This window comes from Strigops habroptila, chromosome 7 (assembly GCF_004027225.2).
Source record: "Strigops habroptila isolate Jane chromosome 7, bStrHab1.2.pri, whole genome shotgun sequence".
In the NCBI taxonomy this organism is placed as follows: domain Eukaryota; kingdom Metazoa; phylum Chordata; class Aves; order Psittaciformes; family Psittacidae; genus Strigops; species Strigops habroptila.
The window spans coordinates 40,773,709-40,796,604 of NC_044283.2; the positions used below are offsets into that span (position 1 = coordinate 40,773,709).

The following is a 22,896-nucleotide window of genomic DNA, read 5'->3' on the forward strand; positions in this document are numbered from 1 at the left end:
ATGACATAATGGCAGGGGAGGTTCCCTGCCATGGACTAGGTGATTTCCAGAGGTCCCTTCCAACCCTATCACTTCTGTGAGTTTGTGATAATGGATATGCAAACTTCCTCGAAGTCCTGAGCAAATTCTGATATTAAAAAAAGTGTTTTCAGCTACAATAAAAACCAGCAGCCTTTGATTGCCTTTGTTGCAAATGCTGATCAGGAGGGAGTGGATAGGGTAAGGAATTTTGCAGTGCTTCATTTTGCATTGTCTTTGAGCGTGTTGCATTTTATCCTGGTGACAATCAGGGCCTTTCAGTCTGGCCTGCTGTACAAGCAGCAGGCCAGCCCCCTTCCACGTATGTGGTGGGGTTTATGTGTGGCATGTTTCTTCTTTTAATTGCATGTTTCTAGATAAATGTTAACAATTTTCTAAAATTATTTTTAGCTTTAGATCCAGCTAAAGATCCATGTTTAAAGATGAAATGTAGTCGCCATAAGGTCTGCGTTGCACAGGATCAACAAACTGCTGTTTGCCTTAGTCACCGAAGGCTTACGCACAGGTAAATACTTTAAAAGTTAATCCTGTAGACTTTTTTATAGCGCTCATGACTTGACTGTAAATCATAAACACACTATAATTAGTTTAGTTATTTAATAACATATGAGTAGAGTGGATTTTAGAAGTAATTATATATGCATGATTTGATTAGAATATTTAATATTTGATTTTTTTTTTGGTAGGCTGGTAATTTACAGGGTGTACATATTTAAACATTGCAAGTTGCTGATACAAATAGATTTAAGGGAATACCTACTGTGTCACTACCAAATGAATATAATGATTATGATAATGTTCTGCTGCTGTATATAGTACTTTGACTTCATCACTTATATGAAGCTAGAGAACTCAAAACTGCCTGTTAAAGTGTAGGTAACGGCCTGTTACAGTGTAAGATGGTTTTTTACATGTTGGGTTTTTTATCTTCTTTCTTTCTCTTCATGAATTCGAGCAATTTGTCCATTCTTTGCATTCTGGACTGGTCAAATATGAGGAGCAAATATATGATAAAGTTATTCCAGAATGCAAATGTAGATGATTTTTTTTTTTTTTTTTAAAAAACAGTTCCAGATTCTCTGTTTATGTAGGTTCTTAGAGTGGCAAAATATCGATGCACTTCTGTGGCTTATCTGGGGCAGAAAGTGGTTACGCAGGGACCTGAACCGTAAGCTTAGTTGAGTCATGAGATTGTTGAGGAGGTAGAGTCAAGTTGCAGTTTTAATGTGGGGTTGTTCATTTTATTGCACTTCATTATGGGAAACAGAACATAGTAGAAAGGCTTAACTTCAATAACTTGATTGAAATAAGTGTCTGTTAAAGTACTTAGCTCAGTAGTGGCTGAAAAGAGCTAAGGAAAATGAAAGACTTTCTTGTCTGATGTGAGAGGATCATTTCAAGCTTCTTAGAGAGCCAGTAGTTTTATGAATGATACAAGCAATGTTTTTCCAAGTGTCTAGTTATGTTAAATACACTCATCTATAGCTTTTCAAGCAAGCAAGATAGTGCATAGTGAAAGGAAAAGTTTAAACTATTATTGATCTGCAGTTGCAGTTAATTAACAGGAAAGCTCTACATTATTTGTAGAGCTAAACTGTTTATATCAGACAATCTCCGTGTAGAGCTAGACATTTTGGTTTGATAGAGTATAATATAAGGTGCAAGAGTTATTAGCAGATGAATTGAGGTAGTCTAATGTCAACGGTATGTGAACTGTCAGGGGAATATGTCAGAGTCAAGCGTGAACAGACAAAACAATCAATTTCTGAGAGGTATCACACACATTATTGAAAACAGTGAAAAAATGACATCTCCAAGTTAAGTATACATGTAGTGGGTAAAGACCGAAAACTTTTTTAGACTAGGTGAAGCTGCATACAGTGTTCAAACTAATAAATGTATTGACATGTGTCTTCATATCTGTATTATTCCTCCCACAGTCCCTGACACCCTTTTAGAAAGGTAATATTATAAGAGGCAAAGCTTGTCTGATTGTAATGCAATCTCATAATGTGAAACTTTGGAATCACAGCAATTTGGTGATTGTAATAAGTACTCCAAGTCTGGTCTTGTAAGATAGGTGAAGCAATTCTCTATCTACCTGTCCTGAGCCAGGGTATGCATTTCCCAACCTTAGGTCTTCGTGTTCCCCCATATTGTCAGGTTCAAGGAGAAATCAATTGCTTCGTGCTTGCTTTCTAAAGAGGTTTTCTTCATTCAGTTTCTGCCTTTTCTGTAGTATGGTGGGATAAGAGTATGAATAGCATATTCACAAGCAGTCATGTCTGCTGGTGTCTTCACCACTATTTTTTTAGTCCAAGATTTTGTTCCTTCACTCATACCTACAATTTGCATATCGATTTTCAACAGGGCCATCTGTTCTTCCAAGTTCCCAAAAGGCAAGTCCACTTATTTATAAGTCTTGATAAAAATTAGATGAGAAAGGTTATATTATCAACTGTCAGGTTATATTATCTACCTGTATCCATTTTTAATATATCAGTTGTGTGCATTCAATCTGTTGGGAATAAATCTCTACAAAACTTTATCACAGTAATTTTCCCTTTCCACTTCATCTCTGTGCATGTTCTTTAACGATCTTTAACGATTGGATAATTATTATTATTTTTATTAAAGAAAGGCAGTTGGGGATATGTTCTGGAAAAATAAATTGAGACCTTTTCATGTGTTACTAGGAACATACTAGTAACTCAACTCAAACTCCTCATAAAGAACTTGCCATAGATTTCCCTTTGGGCATATTTGCTGTATAGATCAATCCATCGATGTTACAGAAATTATTCCCAAGACTCTTGCAGAGGAAAAGTAATTTTAAGCATGTGAACTGATAAGAGTGGCAAAGACTATCCTGAAGACACAGTCAGGGAAGAGGATGTGCTGTGTACCTCCAAGATAAGTAAAAGGTTATGGGCACCTTTGGGCTACCCCAGGGGAAAAAAAGCATGAAATTCGGTTATAGCTGAATAGATTATTCTGTAGTGTCATCAAGTTGAAATTCTCAGATTTACAGTTAAATTCTATGTTATTAGAAGCAGCATTTGCAAGCAGTCCTATTACCTTGTTCATAAATTTCTGTTTATAAAACCTGTCACTCTTTGAAGTAATAGCATAGACAGAGAGGTTACTTACTGGTGAAGGCTGATAATTGTATCAAATGGAGAATCACATTAGTAATTTTTTTTTTTTTTTTTTTTTGGTAGAAAAACACTTAGAGAAAAAACTCTTAGGCATGGACATTCTTTTATTCAGTCCATGCTGTCCAAGGTGTTCTTGGACATTTTTGCATCTGTACAGTGCAATTTCCAAACTGTTGTAGCCCTATATGGATTACTGAGGGTACCTCAGTACCACAGAATGAAGCATGCGATTGGTGGATATCGCAGCTATCTGTAAGGCTGCTAGTGATGTGATATGACATGTTACCAATAGGATTAATTAATGCGACAGAACACACTGTTGATGAGATGATTCTACATGTGCTTTCCGAAGTATTAAAACTTGTGTTAGTTCACGGGGATCTCAGCTCTGTGCTCTTGCTGCAGTATGCTTGCCTTTGTGTGGTTTTCAAACCAGCTACTGCATGTCACTGTCCTTTTCATGATGATGTGGGTCAGGCAAGGCTATGGTTTCAGTGTTTTTCAGTTTCCATGGCAGCAGAGATCATGGTTTCTCTTCAATCCTGAGGTACTGCACACAAGGCTCATTTCCTTTTCTGGGAGACTGCCAAGATGGCAAGTCTTCTAGCATGCTTCTGCAGTGCCACAGCATCCTGATGCAAGAGCTTCCTCTATGTACTGTTGTGGAAAGACTGAACAGTAGACATAAGTGTTGTAGATTATAGGTCATGAGACTAGTTTGGAGTACTAGAGCTTTAGAAAGTGTGGGGGCATGGTTAGAGGTACCAGATTTTTTTAGGTAGCAGGTAATTGCATTTGCTTCTCTGCTAGCTGTAATTGTGTTGGAAGCTGTGTTCTGTGTGCTATGCTCTTATCTGTGTTTTGTGAAAGAAAGAGGAAGTACATGCAGGATATGCATTAATATTACTTATCCAAGTACTTCCATGTGGATTGCTGTGGAAAGAGACTAGCCGCCTGCAGTAGAATGCGTGATAAATAATTCAAAGTCTGGTGTAAAATAGAATTCTTCATTGATTCTTTGTAACTCTGGAGGTTGACATTAACTTTTGCTTTTGAGTGGTTTACCATCCCTTTGTGCTTTCCAATTTATTTTTATTGGTTAAGTGATAGGCTTCATGGGAAAAAAAGAAACCTATAAAGTGTCTTGTACATGCAATAATGAAATGCTTTTGGAGTATATCTTATTCAGATACAAATACAACTTGTAGAATATCAGAATACAGAATTGCCAATACTGTGATACAGTGATGTGAATTTTATGCTGATAAGCAGGATATTCATCATGCTAATAGAAATTTGTTTACTCGTTTTAGTTTTCAGTCAGTTCATTTTCAGGAGATTCAAGCATTTGAATCTCCTCTACTGAGAATCTGTGGGAACCGTGTGTTCACCCCTGTGGGCGTAGGGAAGAGGAAAAAAAGTTATGTGAATGTTCAGCCAGAAGAGAGTTGGGCAGGAAATAAAAAGGGATGAGTCCGAGGAGAAGGGCTGTAGGTGGCAATGGATATTTTAGAATACTTGCAATAGAATATGTGCGCTTTGCATGTGCAGAGCAGCAGGTGGTAAAAATAAACCCTTAAATCTTCACAGGCTTGTGATTACCACTTTTAACAAAGAAAGAAAGAAAGAATTTGAGGTGACACCACAACATGTAGGAACTCATTAAAGCCACAGAAAGCTGGTAGCTAAGCAGGCTCGGAGATGTGGAAAAGTTAGTCCAGCAGCAAGCTATCATAGGTTGGCATGGTAAGTCCTGATAAATAGTCTGTTAACTTAATCTTAGATTTGGAACAGGCAATTATAATTTGAAGTGACACATCATGTAATTTGCTCTAAGACAAAAATTCTGTGAATCATAGGCTACTGTAGTAAACTAAGCAGTATATAGGTGAAGTTCTAAGCGAATAGGTTAGCTGCACGATAACAGCAGGATTCTAGAGAGCTTGAAAAAACAGGGCAGGGTAGCCACCCAGCAGAGTGGCAGAGAATTTTAATGTAAGCATAACAGTAAACATGGGATAATATCTGTGGTTTCAGTTGGATTACTTCTACTGGAAATTTTTTTTTTTTTGGTACTGCATGTTTGTCAAGACAAAAATATTTGAAGGTGAAAGAAGGAAGAGAGGTGGAGGGGGGAAGCATCTGTCAGCTTCAAATGTTTCTCCTTGCTTTTATTTCAAACCAGCTACGGGAGAAAATTTATAAATGAGATAAATTCAGCTGAGATCCAGTCATTATGCAGTCCATTCCAAGATTCTTCTGCTTACTGCAAGAAACTATTGAAATGATGACTTGCTCAGTAAGGTTTAGAAATGTGTTTTGTGTATAAGCTCTGAAAATGAGGAAATTGCAAGACAGTTTTGGACCAAAAACCATGTTCCAAGTAAATCTGGGTGTCTGATATATCATAACCTAGTGACTAACATCGTACTCATTGATCCTAGTGGAATCTAATATAACAGTCTCTTTTTCTTCTTCCATAAGTAAAATAAATGCACTGCATAAAATTGATTGGATACATTAAATCAATCAATGCTTGGATGTATTAAATTATTCAATGCATTAAATGCATGTGCAGTTTTCCCAGGTAAATGTAGATCTGTCTCTTACGAATTCCCCACTGTATGTTATGTCCCCTGTCCCCATTGTGAAGGTCTTGCTATGCTTTTTATGTTTTGTTGGAGTTTTTTATGTAAAATGTGCAAATCAACACAACAGTTCTCTGGGGGGGAAACATTGCACTTTTCTCTCTGCTGCTTATCTTCATAGCATGTTAAGATGGAATAGAAATGTTTAAAAACTGACAGCTATTACTTGTGTGAGGACCTCAAACTTCCTATTGAATTTCTCATACTCTCCAATCATTTATTCTTAGGTTTCAGCTTAGGAAGCAATTGTAACACAGTTCAGGTATTCCATATGCAGTTTTTATTTCACATACTAGGTATAAGAAATCTCTAAGGAGTTATTTAGAAATAAGGGATCATTCCTTTTGTAACACAGCTTATGATTTATTTTCTTTCCTTTTCGTGGATTACAGTCCCTTCTTTGTCTTGTTTTTGCACTGTTCTTTCTTTTTCTTTATGGTAGTAGTCTATAATAACTTAGGGAAGGTGTTCATTAAAGGAACAGAATTGCCTTATCATAAAGGTGTGCAGCTTTTTGGATCTTTTTTACAGGTAACTGATTTCCAGTACATGCTAACTAAGCAAAAGAATTTTTTTTTATTATAAAATATATTTTTAAGTAATTATAAAAATTATATTATAAAAAAGCTTAAAAAATAACCCATTTTGTTAAAGTAAAGGTGAAGGTAGGAAAGGTGACTTAATGGTAAAAGTATTTCAGTTACAAATCGTTATTGACCTGGAAAATGACAAGAATTCACTAGTAATGGATAGAGAGTCATAACAAGTAAGCACTTAACTAAGTTAAGACAAAGAAACGAAAAGCTCTTTTTGTATTAGAGCTCCAGAAGGCAGGTTCCAGGGAAGTGTGCAGACTGGACCTCTGTGAAATGTGAAGCTGAGCAGGAGGTGAGCAATATAGAGGCCCTAATGATACAGAATTCACTGTATTAAGATAGTGAAAGGAAAGACTGTTGTGAATACTATCTGACCGAAATGTTTCCTCTGCTGTTTCTTTGGAGTTCTAGGAAATGAAGCTAGGTTTAATGAGAATTGTTCCCGGTCCCTAAGCTTGTGTGGAGTAGTAACAAAAAATTTCTGATATTTCTGCTTGCGGTTGCAGACCTGAAATTACGATGATTTCATTATTAAAGCATGTCAAAGAGTGTCACTTTACTATAGATTCACAGAAGCTGGTAGTGGTAAAATGTTATATGACTTGATCAATCTAATTTACTAAGGTAGGTTAGTTGCATGGTTTGATTTTTGTGCTAGCACTTAATCTTGTTAAAGCTTCCTTTAGGCTTTTGAGTTAAATGACATTTCCAAGTGCTGATTTAGTTCAAATCATTGGTCATTTAGTCCATTCTCTTGCCTTGAACTCCTGCCCTCTTACAGTATTTTTAAAGATTGTGGAAAACCAGTCTAAATACTGGATTATAAGGAGTTTGTCCCTAGGTATGTTCACCTTAGTATTATAATATGAGGAAAATGTTCCACCTCAGCTTTGAAATGAAGAGTGTTAGGTCTTGAAGCATGAGATGGGTTAACCTTTTCCTGTTATAGATGATGTGACAGAAGCCTGGAGTAAATTTCAAGTGCTGCAAAACTGTAACATTAGGTTTGCTTTCACAGTGGAATCAAACTTCTGCTTCCATGCTGTGATTGTGCTCCCAGGCATAAAAAGTATCCATATCCAAGTACAAGAGGCCTATTCAATAAGAAAAATGCACACACATACATACATGCTCATGTGAATACATAGATTCACATGTGTGCACAGGTATATGCATTTTTTTCTGTTCATATCACATGGACACATGTATCCAAGATTTCCAAAACCTCATGCTTTGAAATATGAGGTATTTTACTATTGCTCTCACTTTACAATTAAAGAAAGAGAGTTTTCAATTTAGACTTGCTACCACTAAGCCTTTGATTTATGGGAGAGAAAAAAAAAAGGAAGCAAAAGCTGTTAATTGCAAATCTGTAGTTGTATTAAGTAGTCCAGACAGTTTTGAAAGAGACACTGTTAGAACTGGTATGGATGATGCTGTATTTGATTAGAATCCAAAAGAGCCTTGCTCTCATTTGATTAGAAAAAAGCAAAAGAAGCAGAGGAGAAGGAACGGTATAGCTTTGTAGCTTTTCTGTATCTTTAGGTGCTGCAATTTTATTATGTCAAAAAAAAGACTTCCAGAAAAGGTGGAACAAAACAAAGGATTTGCTCTGGGCAGATTGTGTGGAAGTTGCAAACACCACTATTTAGGATGTCGTCGTTTCACATTATAATGCTGCTTAAGAAGGCCAGCTGGTGCAGTTAAGTCCCTTATTGGAAATTTTAGTCTGATTCATTACTGTGATTTGTAGTTGTACACAGAAACACTTAATCATTCTTATACTCCAAGCTCTATTGAATCTACTGAAGGCTTTCTGGTTCTCTGCATAATTTGTGCTGCCAGTATGCCAGCTTGGCAGTGTTTCAAGCTTGTTGCATTATCTGTGTTTGTTTGCACAGGAAGTGATGCTGCACGTAGGCTGAATTTACAGCAATTCTTTTGTAATAGGCTAATGAGCACCGCTACTTCATTCACAATACTAACATTATATAGCTTTGCTTAGTCCAATTATTGTGTAACTATGCCATTGTGACCATACTTACACTCTACAGAGTACTGAAAAGGAAATTTGCTTAGACATAGCTTAATTGAGCTTGTTGAGAAACTAATTTGGTCTTTCTTGTACTTAAAAAAAGAGGTGAAAATGTGAATATTTTTGAGATTTCTGTATGCTCTACAAATTAATTTATTAAAGGAAAATGTGAAGCTTGTTTTTTACTAGTTCCATTTCACTGGGAAGGAGAAAAGGTGACTAACACTATGCATCATATGTTTTACATATGTTTTGAAGGCCTGTTTTTCCTTGGTGTGTGTGTTTCTCCCATTCATTTTAGTGGGAGTTATGGATACACAGCTGAAGGAAAACAGGATCCTCTAATGGCATTCATTTTCTCTCTGTAAGTCACTTCTGCTAACAGTAAGAGAAGATAGATGTGTACATTGCAAGAATGCGTATTGCAGTACCAGTGTTGTCTGTATCAGTATTACTGTTTCTTAAGGTTGTAACTTACCCATACAATATTTATACTTTCTGCAGGCAAACTTCAAAACTCAAAAATTACTGTCCTCGCAAAAAGAAAAAAAATAGAACCCCATCCTTCCCCACCCCAGCCTGTGTCTGTAGAAATCTAAAATAGAATTATTTTTTAGGTTTCAGTGTTTGTGGGTTTTTGGTTTTTTTTCCCTTGGTACGTAACACATGTTGTGTAGGAGCTCAAAGCAAACTTGGAATAAGAGACCCGAATAGAACTTCCATATTCTGTTTATTAGCATAACAGGTATTTTCACTATATTTTTCGCAATCAAAGTCCATGATACACCTAGTTTTAAGGAAAATATGAACTCCTACTCTAGACTAATGCAGATGGACTTGAGTTAAGTTAGTAAGTCCTGGACCTACTCATGTTCTACCAGCTCCAGTAATCTTGTTCAATTCTCGGTGGTCTGTAGGAGCGAGAGGGTGCACTTGATAATCAGTTGGCATCATGAGTTTTTCAGTGATCATGAGTGTTCTACTTTCCACTTCTTCAATGAGATTTTAAACTAGGATTGGGATTCTTTTGCAGGAGAATGGATGCTGATTTGCTGTATTTCTTTCTGGTTTACTGACAGTTGTTGAAGGCATACTTAGTTCTACTACCTCCTAAAAGGCAGTAAGTTAGGGCGCTTCTGTTAAAAAACACAGGAAAGAATTAGGAAATGTGATGTGTGATCTAGGAAAGCACTGCTGTTAGAGTGTAAAAGTTTTGACTAAACGCTGGGGAATTTTAATCTGTTTCCCCTTAATAAAAAATGGTTTGTGAGCTTTTATTTTATTATTTTGTTATTGTTTTTAAATGGTCTTTTCCCTCACAGTATTCCTGAGAATCTACTACTTTAAAAGATATTCCCTTTTTGTTAACAAAAGTAAGAACAATGATGAAGATAGTGCTTATAAATGATTTCTCTGTCCTTAATTACGAAGTTGTGATTGTAGTCCATATTAATAAAATTCATTGTGGACTATTGTAAACATTGCAAAGAATAAGAATAAAATTTTTTACTATCCCTTTATCAGAAAAAATATGAAAAATGAATTCAGGAACCCCTCCTTACCCCTCCTTACAAATACTGAAGTATTTGCTTGCCATTACCTAAGTAAAGCTTGCCATTTGTTTTTGTAGTGCTTGAAAAATTAGCTGTCAGTATCAGTTTTCAGAGTACTTTATTAGAATACATTATCAGTTGTGAAACAGCTGATGCAAACATTTGTAATTAATTACTGCTTAATTTGGAATGTGTTGGTGGGTTCTGGGTTTGGGTTTTTGCATGTGTCTTTCAGTGTTAAAATACTTTAACACTGGGTAATGGAACAGAATAAAACTTCAGGATGTGTATATGTGAGGGGGTTCTACAGGTTTTAAAATTTGGATCAGATTATAATTAGGTGCTTTTATTACTGTCTAGCATAAATTCTAATGCATTGCATTTTATGTGAAATTCTTGCTTCATAATTTGTGTTTTATAGGCTTAGAATACATCTGTTGTTTTGCTTACTTATCAGTGGTGAGAAAATTCTTTAAGTATGTGAAATTGAGTAGGACTAGTATTTAGGGAACAGAAATCATTCTTCTAATTTCCATTCATGTAAAACAATGCATTTAAGGCTTGCAGTGACGGAAAATACATTAATTGTAGCAAATGGAGATGTTTGTGATTGTACAGTGAAGTGTGTCCATATACTGGTACTTTACAATAAAACGTACTACTGCTTTTGGAAATCAAATAGTGTACTTATGACAGTAATGGGATGTCAGCAGTCACTAAATGTTCGTCTTTGTTACATGGTCAGTTATACAAGGGGATATTGTGTCTGTTTGGTAGTGCTTTTATATTTCTCTTTCATTTAAAATCAAGTGCCAAAACCCTTTTCATGTGTCCAGATTGTCAGAAGTAAGCTTGCTTTATGGAATGCTGTAGTCTGATATGAGAGAACAGTAATATTATACTTACAGGTGTGGCTTCTTGCACAGGCCACTATATATTCTATATCAGATTCTTACTGCCTAAAAAAAAAAAAAATGTTCTTTGCCATTTTGTGTCTTACCCTAAATATTAGAATACTTATACAAATAATTTTCCTAAAACTCTTATGCAACTTCTGTATTAGTAGTAGTAGTAATAATAATAATAACAAATTCTTATAATCACAATACAGTTAAGGCTGGATTTAAAGCTCCTGAATCTGTGGGAGCCACTGCCTTAATTCAGGCAGAATCTGTACAGATGTTTCGGAGGTGCTTTGGGTTTATGGTACATGTGCTGACAATCCACACAGTGAGTGGCACCATAGATTCTGTGTCTGGAAGTCTCAGACAAATGCTCAGATTCTGCCTATACAAAGCTTCTGAGTGAGGAAAAGAAGAGGTTATACCTGAGGAAACCTGCACTCGCAGTAGCCATGAGTCCAGCATGCTCTGATTCAATTCCTTTGAGGGAGACTTCTTTGAAATACAAACCTTCAGGATGTATCTACTACTAAACTAGTTCATAGCATCTAAGGATCAAGCTGTCCAAAGTTATCTTCTTAGAGAATACGCAGTAATCAACATTTAATTTTTTTCACCGAGGTTTCAGGTGATTTAATTCTTTATGTTTTCTAACATGACTGTGCATGGCGACATCATTTATCTATTCTGATTTCTAATTACTACTCTTTCTACCTGAAGTGTAGATTATTTTAATGCAAAGACTAAAGTATAAAAACTGCTATAAAATACAACCATTTGAATCTTAGAAATCATGCCTCTGGGAAAGATGTTTCACAGAGGAATATGCCTAGGTGGACTTTTTCTTGTCAGAGAATATCAAAATTTAAAATAGGTAACGTTACTGTAATTCAGGGATTCCTTCATTTCTTCATCAGCTAAAGATCTGGACACATAAATATTTCTGAAAATACTTGCATACATGAGGCAGCAGATTGAAAACAGATTTTAGCAACCTGTTTTATTTTGACATGACCCTACTGCCACAGAGCTCTTGGTCATCGTGGTTAAAATGAAGGTTTAGATGTGTGTGGAGAGCTAGAAAAGTCCTCTAAGCTAGCATACAGTTAAAACAGCCAATTTTTCTGACATGTGGCAAACTTGTTCTTGGCAATAGAGGTGAGAGGTTGCCCTGTGGCCACTGTCCTGTCAAGCTTTTGCTACAGCTGCTGTCTAAAAGGAGGTGCTGTATTGGATCAGCAGACTGGACACTAGTCCAATTAGATACCACAATTCACTTCCTTACTAAAGCTATTCAGATACCAAAAGACAGTTACTTTGTATATGCTTGAACATATAAAGACTGCAATAAAAATAAGTATTGAGCTAAACTATGAACTGCAGATGAGAAAAATAGCACTAGAAAATGTAGCATTGCCTGCTCTTGGGATTTCTAAAAGCAAAAAAATCATGCTTTTATGCAAACAGTTGCTTTCCCAAGCAAATTATTAAATGCTTTTTGTGCCCCACAGTGGGGGCAAAAAATACCTGTTTCTATTTATCTCTCAGTAGATTACTTTTACCTTCCCCCATGTAACCACAGCCCTTTTGTCACTCTTATTACGTTGCAATCTTGGAACTTCAAAGCTGGATTTGTGGTTGGTCTTTTAAAGCGAAGTGTTTGGAAACATGTTCAGCTCTGAGGTTAAGAGTGATGAACTTGTCATTTTGCAGAATCATGACTTTGAAGATGAAATTAGTTAGCTAAATTAGGATAAAAGTTGTGTTTTGGTATGCAGAATGCCAGGGGTGCACAGCTGGGGCCTCAGCAAGGGCCCCAGTTGTATGAAGTTGGAGTCCTTCTAGGAGCAACTTAGCAAAAGCTGAAGCCTGAATTATCTCCGCCCCCCCCCCGTTTTTCTGAACACTTTGAATTAAATATTTAGGGGATTTTCCAAACTCTGTATGATGCAGAATGAAGAAGTCAACGTTTAAACCAAATGCTTAAATGTGCTTAAAGCACATTTCTCTTGGTGTTACCATCATGTAAATACTTACTTATTATTGCTCTTTTACCTCTCATAGCATGTTTTTGTTTCCTTAGAATTTGTTCTCTTGATGTTTTTCCTGTAGTTTTCTTTACTGTTCTCTGTCCAACAAAAATTCAGAGTTGCATTTTTATGTATTACTTTACTTTGCTTTTTCACAGTACTTGAAGTTTTCACTCAGCATGGCTGAGCATTCATGCAGTCATGTCTGCAAACCTGAAATAAGCCATGGTAAGAGATGCTTTATGGGGGCTTGAATGGTGAAGAGATAGATTATGTATTATCCTGTAGGTACCATTTTATGGAATTCACGTTAGAGTAATTAAGGAAGGAAGAAAGAAAAAGGAAGAGGCTAGACTGAGGATGCTTATGAGCATTAATGGGAAAAAAATCAAATTAAAATAGGAACCTTACAGAGCTTCTTAATGACAGAAGAGCAAGTTACATCTAGCTTTTTGACTAGCAAGTTATTCTGTGGAATCAAGGTTTTTTTAAAAAAGACATATAGGGAATACGATGCCAACATACATAAAAGAGGACTTCTATCATGCTAGACTGAATAACATGAAGCATCATTACAGTAGTTAGTAAAACTTGTGGCAGTGTTACTGACATTTTATTTCTCCTCCATGTCCTGGCACAGAACATGGATATCTCTGTTTTATGTTAAATTTCCATCTTTAACTATTTTATTTATATATATGAATTATCAGCCAAGAAAACCTCAAATTTTCTCACCTCAAGCAACAGCCTAAATAATACTTTATGTTTTAAAAAAGAGCTTAATTTATAGATGCCAATGAAGAACAACACAGATTTTGATATTTGTTCAGGGAATTTCTGCATATTTGGCAATATGGCTGACCACAGTGTACAGACCTGTTGCACAGTCAATGTACAGTAGAAATGGTACTCTTTTGAGTTCGCCATGTGTATGCATGAATTTCATTGCGTAGGCAGACTCTGAGATGAATTAGCTGAGATTTAAGGAGAAACGCTCCTGACCTATGAGAAACTTAATCTGTCTTCAGTAGTAAGCAAAAGAAAATTAAAAAAGGAAATGTAGAGTTTGGGGTGGTTTTTATTTAATGTAAAAGAATATCAATAGAATAATTTAATACAATCCAGCAGATAGTTTTCTATGAATAGTTTGACTACCCATTTTTACTGGACTATCATCTTACTATACTCTTGTTGCTATGCATTTTTTTCTGAGCAGACCTCTACATCAGCTTGTCAGCATTGTCTTCCCATTTTCTGGTGTTATCAGACACTATTCATAAATTCAGAAGATATCATACCAATGGAAAAGATAATACTAAGTTGAAAGCTTTCCTGTCTCTTTTTTATTTGGTTTTTCTCTTCTTCCTCTCCCTCTGCGGGTGCGAGAAAAGTGGTGCTGATATGCACTCTTCCATCTATCTAAAGAGCAGTAAAGTACAGGTATGGTACTCCGGAGGTGTAGAATACAATAAATTAAAACTGGCAGGTTTAAGAAGTTGAGCTATCATGTGATGGGAGGACACACTGATGTAGTTAAGTGCTGTAGAATGAAAGCCAAAGCTTTGGGAAGGGGATTAGTGGGGAGGGAGGGTCGAAGGACGGCAGGTAACGCCCACTGTAGAGCTGTGATACAGAGCAAAGAACATTTATTAAGATGGATGGCTGCAAGGTTCTGTGCCGTAGAGACTCTGAAGGAACCCTGATTCACTTATGCAATTAAGGGATGCTCAGATCCTTTATGTGAATGTGGGATGTATTGTGAATACTTTGTGAGTGTGAATACTTTGGATGTATTCTGTGTAAAAGTATTCCTCACAGGTGCAGTGAGGATCATGGATTTGCAAAATGCAATCTGAAGATGCACATACTTCCTTATGCCTCTCCTTGAATTTTCCAAATTTGGCTCAAAATAGTTCTGTATTACACATACATAATTTAAAAAAAAAAAAAGCTACTGAGCTTGAAATAGACTGCTGTATGTGGTGTTAGAAAACAATTTTAGGTAGATTTTGCCCTCTGAAGAGTGGATTATTCTCTGTGTTTCTTCCCATGTCTCAGTTAATGTGAGAAAAGACATGATGATGGTGGAAATTTCATCAATATAAATAAGGTACAAAAAGAGAGACAATTAGTAGCCATAGTGAATGCAATAGAAATTTGTTTTAAATTCAGTGCTGATTTTAGGATATTTCCAGAAGTTATATTGTGCCGTACTCTTTTTCTGTTGAAGTGCTAAAACTGAAGCTGATATAATTAAAAAACAATAAAACATGTGAAAATGCATCAATCCAGTAAAACATTCAAAGATAAGTAGCGCAGCACATCAATTTGCCAGTTGAACAATTATGAAAATAAATGCTTCATTTTCTCTTTATGGAGGGGGGGGGGAAGGGCAACGGAAGAATTTTTTTATAGTTTCTGGCAAGGGAACAGAAAGGGAAAGCTTTTACAAGCTGCATCCATTAATATCAGCGAAACTTTTTGTTTTCTTTTTCTCTGTAGTCTCATGATTTTGTCAGTTAAACCTGGGATGTGGTAAAGAAGCTTTTGCTTTGCACATTATAAATCAGTGATTTTTTTTGTTTAAGCAAGGTGTGTAAACAGAGATAGTGTGTTCTGCTGAGAACTGCAAAAATTATGAGCTGTGCATTAAGAAATCAAGACCACAGAAGTGGAGTGGATTTGCAGTATACGTGCATCCATGTATGTGTGTCTCAATACACATTAATACACATTTTGGTATATGTGTATCAAATTGTGAAGATAAAAAAGCAGCATGTACTATCAGGGATAAAGCACCACATTTGAAAGTGTTGAAAAACTATTTAAATAAACCTGAACTGTGACATTTGGATCTTAAATGATAATGCCAAATACATAATTGGAATGAGTTAGGGATTTGTGAGCGTTAGTAAAAAATCTATAGTAATACCATTAAGAGTTGTTACACTAATACAGTCCTGTAGTGATGCAATACCTGGGTGTTTTAGAGCTGCTACTGGAGAGAAAGCAGTTATGCGTTATTTCCCTCCCTTCCACCTCCACACTGGAGACTGTGAGGAATCACGGGACAGCATAGTAACTGCGTTACATTCTAAACAGTGCTTAAAGTGCTGCAGACAGCACTGAGTTGGCTATGACCTTAAAGATTGTTAGATAGTGGGAGGATGCAGTAGTCAGCCTCAAGCCCTAGATGAGAAAGTGTGGTTTAGAAGATACATGCAGACGTGCTTTTTATTCTTCCACGCCTTGCAGTCAGTACTGTATTAGGGATAATATTATTGGTATGGAGCAGGAAGTAGACTGGATCCTGATAGTGTTTGAAACTTAATGCCCCAAGGTCCTTTGAGCAATCTTGCAGCCTCTGAGGAGCATCTACGTAGATATGGTCATCGTAATCTTGAATTAGGTATAGAGCAGTTGTAATATCTCTAGCTATTCTACTGGAACTGCTCCCACAGTACTGTGCCATTTGAATGCATGTAATTCAGGAAGAATATTGAGAGTTAAAGAGTATTCAGGAAAGAGCCACAAGAATAGCTGAAAACATACCTTACCATGAAAGACAACAGGGACATCATACGTATTTGTTTACAATAGAAAGAGAAAGAAGGCTGTGCAGCTACTGCTTGAATATTTATGCAGAAAATTTTTTTAACATGCTCCTCAAAGTAGCAAAGAAGTGTTAAGATTTCAGAGAGGAATCCATGTTAGAAAGTCTAAGGGTAACTTCTTCTAACTTTGTAATATACAAATTTCTTAATGTGTTACGTGCGAAGCCTATTCTTGTTATAAAGCAAGTGATGATAGTAGAAATAGTAGCAATTTAGTCAGACATGAAGTAGTCTTCTTTAAATAATGTCATACTATTTTTTTTTTTCCTTGTACTTGCTCTCTACAATGAGTGTTGCTGTCTCTCATCTGCCTTGGTATCACAACATTGTAGGAAAGTATGAGTAACCACTCTGACACGTAACAGCACAATTCCTGAATTATATTTGCTCATTTAAGTTAAAAAAAAAAAACAAACCCTCCTCTTCTCCCTACCCAAACCTACTTCAAGCTGAAAAAAATAATTTTGATTTTGTAGAGACTTTTACAAGTGAAGCTGCTTTTAATGAAATTGGAGGTTTTCAAACAGGTTGGGCTGACTTTGTAAGGCCAAGAATGGCAAATATATTTTTCTGAGGCAAATAACAAGTGTGAAATGGAAATCCTGAGACAAGGCTAAAACATTATTTCATCAGGCGTTTACTGGTATTACGTGTTCACCATTTTATTCTTTCGCTGTCAGACTAATGTATAACACTTAATACTTACAAGTCTGTTTCTTCTTGTTCTGAATTTTGCCACGTAGTTTAAATAAGATGATAGAATCATAGAAGGTGATCTGAGACTCTTCTTCATTCCATGATCTGAAAATAAAGCACGTCTAAGATCATGCTGTCAGTAGGCAGTCCCAAATAGTATCTGCTCTGACTTTGCAATCTCGTTTTTAAAATTAAGTTGAAGTTTTATATGTAATATATGGTAAAGGTTTTATGTGTTATATATGGTAAAATCACATCAACATTCATAACAACTTTAAAGTTAGTTGAGAACTTTTCAATCATTACTGTATGTGGGGGGAAAAACAAAGAATAACCTGTGTTAATAACAATTTCATAAATATTGACAGGAAAGATTCATAAGAATAGCTTACTGATTTTTTGAATATGTAGTTCATATGTAGTGTACATAAAACACTGAAACAAGGAATATTCATGTAGAAGAACTTGTAAAAGTTTTATCACTGTCACTTTGTTTAAATGTAAAGCTGAATTTTATAGTCATATTGTGTATTCTGAGTTGTTATAGACCAGAGGAAACAGATTCTTAAACATCTGCCTTAGGATAATGACATAAGTGGACACAAATCCAAAGAAGCTTTCTTGGGGGAGAGAGGAAGTAACCTTTCTGGGAGAATAAAAGAAATCCCTTTATTTAACCCATTAGAAAAAAAACAAGAAGGTATTAGAGCTGCCAGGCAGTGCTGAAATCTTTGGAGGAAGATGAATAGAGGATACTACTGGATTTTTAGAGACTAAGAATATTTAGAATCATAGAATCATAGAATCGTAAGGGTTGGAAAGGACCTTAAGATCATCTAGTTCCAACCCCCCTGCCATGGGCAGGGACACCTTGCCCTAAACCATGTGGCTCAAGGCTCTGTCCAACCTGGCCTTGAACACTGCCAGGGATGAAGCATCCACAACCTCCCTGGGCAACCCATTCCAGTGCTTCACCACCCTCACTGTAAAGAACTTCTTCCTTATATCTAATCTAAACTTCCTCTGTTTAAGTTTGAACCCATTACCCCTTGTCCTACCACTACAGTCCCTAAGGAAGAGTCCCTCCCCAGCATCCTTGCAGACCCCCTTCAGATACTGGAAGGCTGCTATGAGGTCACCACGCAGCCTTCTCTTCTCCAGGCTGAACAGCCCCAACTTCCTCAGCCTGTCTTCATATGGGAGGTGCTCCAGCCCTCTTATCATCCTCGTGGCCCTCCTCTGGACTCGCTCCAACAGCTCCATGTCCTTTTTATGTTGAGGACACCAGAACTGTACGCAGTACTCCAAGTGGGGTCTCACAAGAGCAGAGTAGAGGGGCAGGATCACCTCCTTCGACCTGCTGGTCACGCTTCTTTTGATGCAGCCCAGGATACGGTTGGCTTTCTGGGCTGCAAGCGCACACTGCCGGCTCATGTTAAGCTTTTCGTCAACCAACACCCCCAAGTCCTTTTCTGCAGGGCTGCTCTGAATCTCTTCTCTGCCCAGCCTGTAGCAGTGCCTGGGGTTGCCCCGACCCAGGTGTAGGACCTTGCACTTGGCTTGGTTAAACTTCATAAGGTTGGCATCGGCCCACCTCACAAGCGTGTCAAGGTCCCTCTGGATGGCATCCCTTCCCTCCAGCGTATCAACCGAACCACACAGCTTGGTGTCATCGGCAAACTTGCTGAGGACGCACTCAATCCCACTGTCCATGTCACCGACAAAGATGTTGAACAGGACCGGTCCCAACACCGATCCCTGAGGGACACCACTCGTTACAGGTTTCCAACTGGACATCGAGCCATTTACCACAACTCTTTGCGTGCGGCCATCGAGCCAGTTTTTTATCCACCGAGTGGTCCATCTATCAAATTGATGTCTCTCCAATTTAGAGACAAGGATGTCATGTGGGACAGTGTCGAACGCTTTGCACAAGTCCAGGTAGATGACATCGACTGCTCTGCCGCTGTCCATCAGTTCCGTGGCTCCATCATAGAAGGCCACCAAATTGGTCAGGCAGGATTTCCCCTTAGTGAAGCCATGTTGGCTGTCACCAACCACCTCGTTGTTTTTCATGTGCCTTAGCATGTTTTCCAGGAGAAACTGTTCCAAGATTTTGCCAGGCACAGAGGTGAGACTGACTGGTCTGTAGTTCCCCGGGTCTTCCACCTTCCCCTTCTTGAAAATGGGGGTTATATTACCCTTCTTCCAGTCATTGGGAACTTCACCTGACTGCCAGGATTTTTCGGATATGATGGACAGTGGCTTAGCAACTTCATTCGCCAGCTCCTTCAGGACCCGTGGATGGATTTCATCAGGTCCCATGGACTTGTGCACGTTCAGGTTCTTAAGATGGTCTCGAACCTGATCCTCTCCTACAGTGGGCCTAAGGTCTTCGTTCTCACAGTCCCTGCATTTGCTTTCCAAGACTTGGGTTGTGTGGTCAGAGCATTTGCTGGTGAAGACTGAGGCAAAGAAGTCATTAAGAACCTCAGCCTTCTCCAAATCCATGGTAGCCAGTTCTCCTGATAGCTTCTGGAGAGGGCCTACATTGTCCCTAGCCTGTCTTTTATTTGCTACGTATCTATAGAATCCTTTCCTGTTATCTTTTACATCCCTTGCCAAACTTAATTCTAGCTGGGCCTTAGCTTTCCTAACCTGGTCCCTAGCTTCTCGGGCAATGCTCCTGTATTCTTCCCAGGCCGCCTGTCCTTGCTTCCACCTTCTATAAGCTTCTTTTTTCCCTCTAAGTTTCCTCAGCAGCTCCTTGTCCATCCATGGAGGTCTCCTGGCCCTCCTGCTGCACTTTCTTCTAGTCGGGATGCAACACTCTTGAGCACGTAGCAGGTGATCCTTGAATATCAGCCAGCAGTCTTGGGCCCCCCTGCCCTCTAGGACTGTATCCCATGAAACCTTACTAAGGAGGTTCCTGAAGAGGTCAAAGTCTGCTTTCTTGAAGTCCAGGGCAGTGAGCTTGCTGCACGCTCTTCTCACCGTCCTGAGGATCTCAAACTCAACCATCTCGTGATCACTAGAGCCAAGGCTGCCCTGGAGCGTTACATTTCCAACCAGTCCCTCCCTGTTGGTGAGCACAAGGTCCAGCATGGCACCTCTCCTCGTCGGCTCCTCTACTGCTTGAAAGAGGAAGTTGTCTTCCACACAATTAAGGAACCTCCTGGATTGCTTGTGCCGGGCCGTACCGTCCCTCCAACAGATGTCAGGATGGTTGAAGTCCCCCATGAGGACCAGGGCGTGCGAGCGTGAGGCTGCTCCTATCTGTCTGTAGAGCGCTTCATCCACAGAGTCCTCTTGATCAGGCGGCCTGTAACAGATCCCCACCGTAATGTCCCCCGTTGCTGTTTTCCCTTTGATCCTGACCCACAAACACTCTGTTACCTCATCACCCATCCCCAGACAGAGTTCCATACTCTCTAGCCTATCACTGACATAGATAGCAACGCCCCCTCCCCGTCTGCCTGGCCTGTCTTTTCTAAACAGCCTGTAACCTTCCATTCCGACATTCCAGTCATAGGAGCCATCCCACCATGTTTCTGTGATACCAATGACATCATATTCCCGTAACCTTGCACACATCTCTAATTCCTCTTGCTTGTTCCCCATACTACGGGCGTTTGTATAGAGGCACCTTAGCCGAGCTCCAAATGAAGCCAACTCAATGGCTGGGACAGCTGGAACATCTCTACATCTCTCCAAGCACTTATTACAGGTGCTGGCAACTGACCAGGAATGTTGGGATGGATCAATGCTCCCTTCCCCCAACACATCTAGTTTAAAGCTTTCCTGACCAGCCTGGCAAGCCTCCTACCAAAACAGCTCTTCCCCTTCTTTGTCAGACCAGCTCCACCAGCCTCCAGTAGATCTGGCCTCCCAAATGGAGCCCCATGTTCTAAATAGCCAAACCCCTGACTATGGCACCAGCTTTCTAACCATTTATTAACCTGCCAGACACACCTAGCTTTTTTAAGGTCCTCCCCTTTGCCCTGGAGAATCGATGAAAAAACTGTCTGAGCTCCAGAGCCCTTAACCACCTCTCCCAGGGCTCTGTAGTCCTTCTTAATGTCCTCCAGGCAACTGCTGTCTATATCTCTAGCACCCACATGGACGACTAGAAGGGGGTAATAGTCAGCAGGACTTACTAGAGCAGGCAGCCTCTCAGCAACATCCCTGATCCGAGCCCCCGGCAGGCAACACACCTCCCTCGAGACTGGATCAGGCCGGCAGATGAGCGCCTCTGTGCCTTTCAAAGTAGAGTCCCCTACTACTATGACCCTCAATCAGATACATTATATGAATCTATAAGAAAGTGTGGAAGGGGCTTTTGGTTGGTGTGGTTTGGATTTTGGGTTGTTTTTTGGTTATTGGCTTGGCTTGTGGGTTTTGTTTTGTTTTTTGCTCCTGAGGGGAATTGCATCATTTCGGTATTTTATGTTATGTCATTGCTGGGAAGGTGATGTGTTTTCCAGAATGTTACAAATGCTGTTCATGAGAACGTACTGTCACCTTAAGCAATTTTAGCATTGGTATATGAATATGAGAATGCCTTTCTGTAGATAAGAGATTTTTTTTTTTTTTTTTACTGGATGAAATAAGATGGTTTATAAAAAGTAAACACACATGAGATTTTGGAGAAAAATGAGCAAGTACAGAAAGAACGAAAAGCTTAAATGGTCAAGCTATGCATTATTTTAACTCCAACAATACATCAGTCACTTTGCGGAAGTGTTTCTTCTGTACTTACTATTCAGAAGGAAAAAAAGCATATTCTTTTGAAATTGATGTTTAACTGATATTTTCTACCTACCTGAAGAGTTGAATATAAAGTTTTGAAGAATGCAAATAAACTTTTTAAGTATTCAAAGAAATAAAAGTTTTAGGTTGCCTGCTGACTCTCAAATTCAAGTGATTGACACAGCAGTCATGGTTGATGATGATAATAAAGGGAGAAAATGGAAATCCTTTCAGATTTTGAAATATATATTCTGATGTTTATAAATGGACTACCTTATTTTCTGTCTTCATTGTCAAGCAGACACTGTGATTGATACAGTTTGAGGGAAGAAAGCTAGGAGCATGGGCAGCAAGAGTGCAACTTGTACTTGCAAAGCAGTGAGAAAGATTGCATGAGAATCGCTCTGTCAGCAGGCTTCTGAGTGTGGTGAATGGAATATCAATCTACCTTTATAATAGAGAAAGAACATTTTTGTAGCAGCCAGTGTTTTGAACCAACAGGAAAATTACCTATTTTCTAGTGAAAATTATTCTGTATTTATACTCAAAATAGAATAGTAAATCTTGTAGGAGTGGCCATTCTAATAGTTATAGTAACCAAAATATTGTCACTTTTTGTCTTCTTTGGACTGTAGAAGTGATTCTTAGTTATTTGACTAATTTCATTTATTTTCATTTATTTTTAATTTTTGTTTTATGTTTCAGTTATGTTTCTTCACTGAGTTAATTTTTATGAATCATAGGCATTAAGATGCTTTCTGATGAGAACTGTGTCTGTAATTGGACTATCAAATGCAGGTAACAAAAGCATCACAGAATGCAAAACGGCCTCTGAAATAACTTTGACTTCTTTCTCAATAATAGACACATACACAT

General features: G+C 38.2%; 1 protein-coding gene across 11 annotated transcripts in view; it reads left to right on the forward strand.

Moving 5' to 3' along the window:
- SPOCK3 (SPARC (osteonectin), cwcv and kazal like domains proteoglycan 3) overlaps positions 1 to 22,896 on the forward strand; it is a 469,987-nt gene that overhangs the window by 369,044 nt on the left and 78,047 nt on the right. For all 11 annotated transcript variants that reach the window (XM_030492175.1, XM_030492178.1, XM_030492172.2 and 8 more), the window contains one exon: positions 430 to 544. In XM_030492175.1, coding sequence (XP_030348035.1) covers positions 430 to 544 — 115 coding nt within the window. The remainder of the gene's footprint in view (positions 1 to 429; positions 545 to 22,896) is intronic.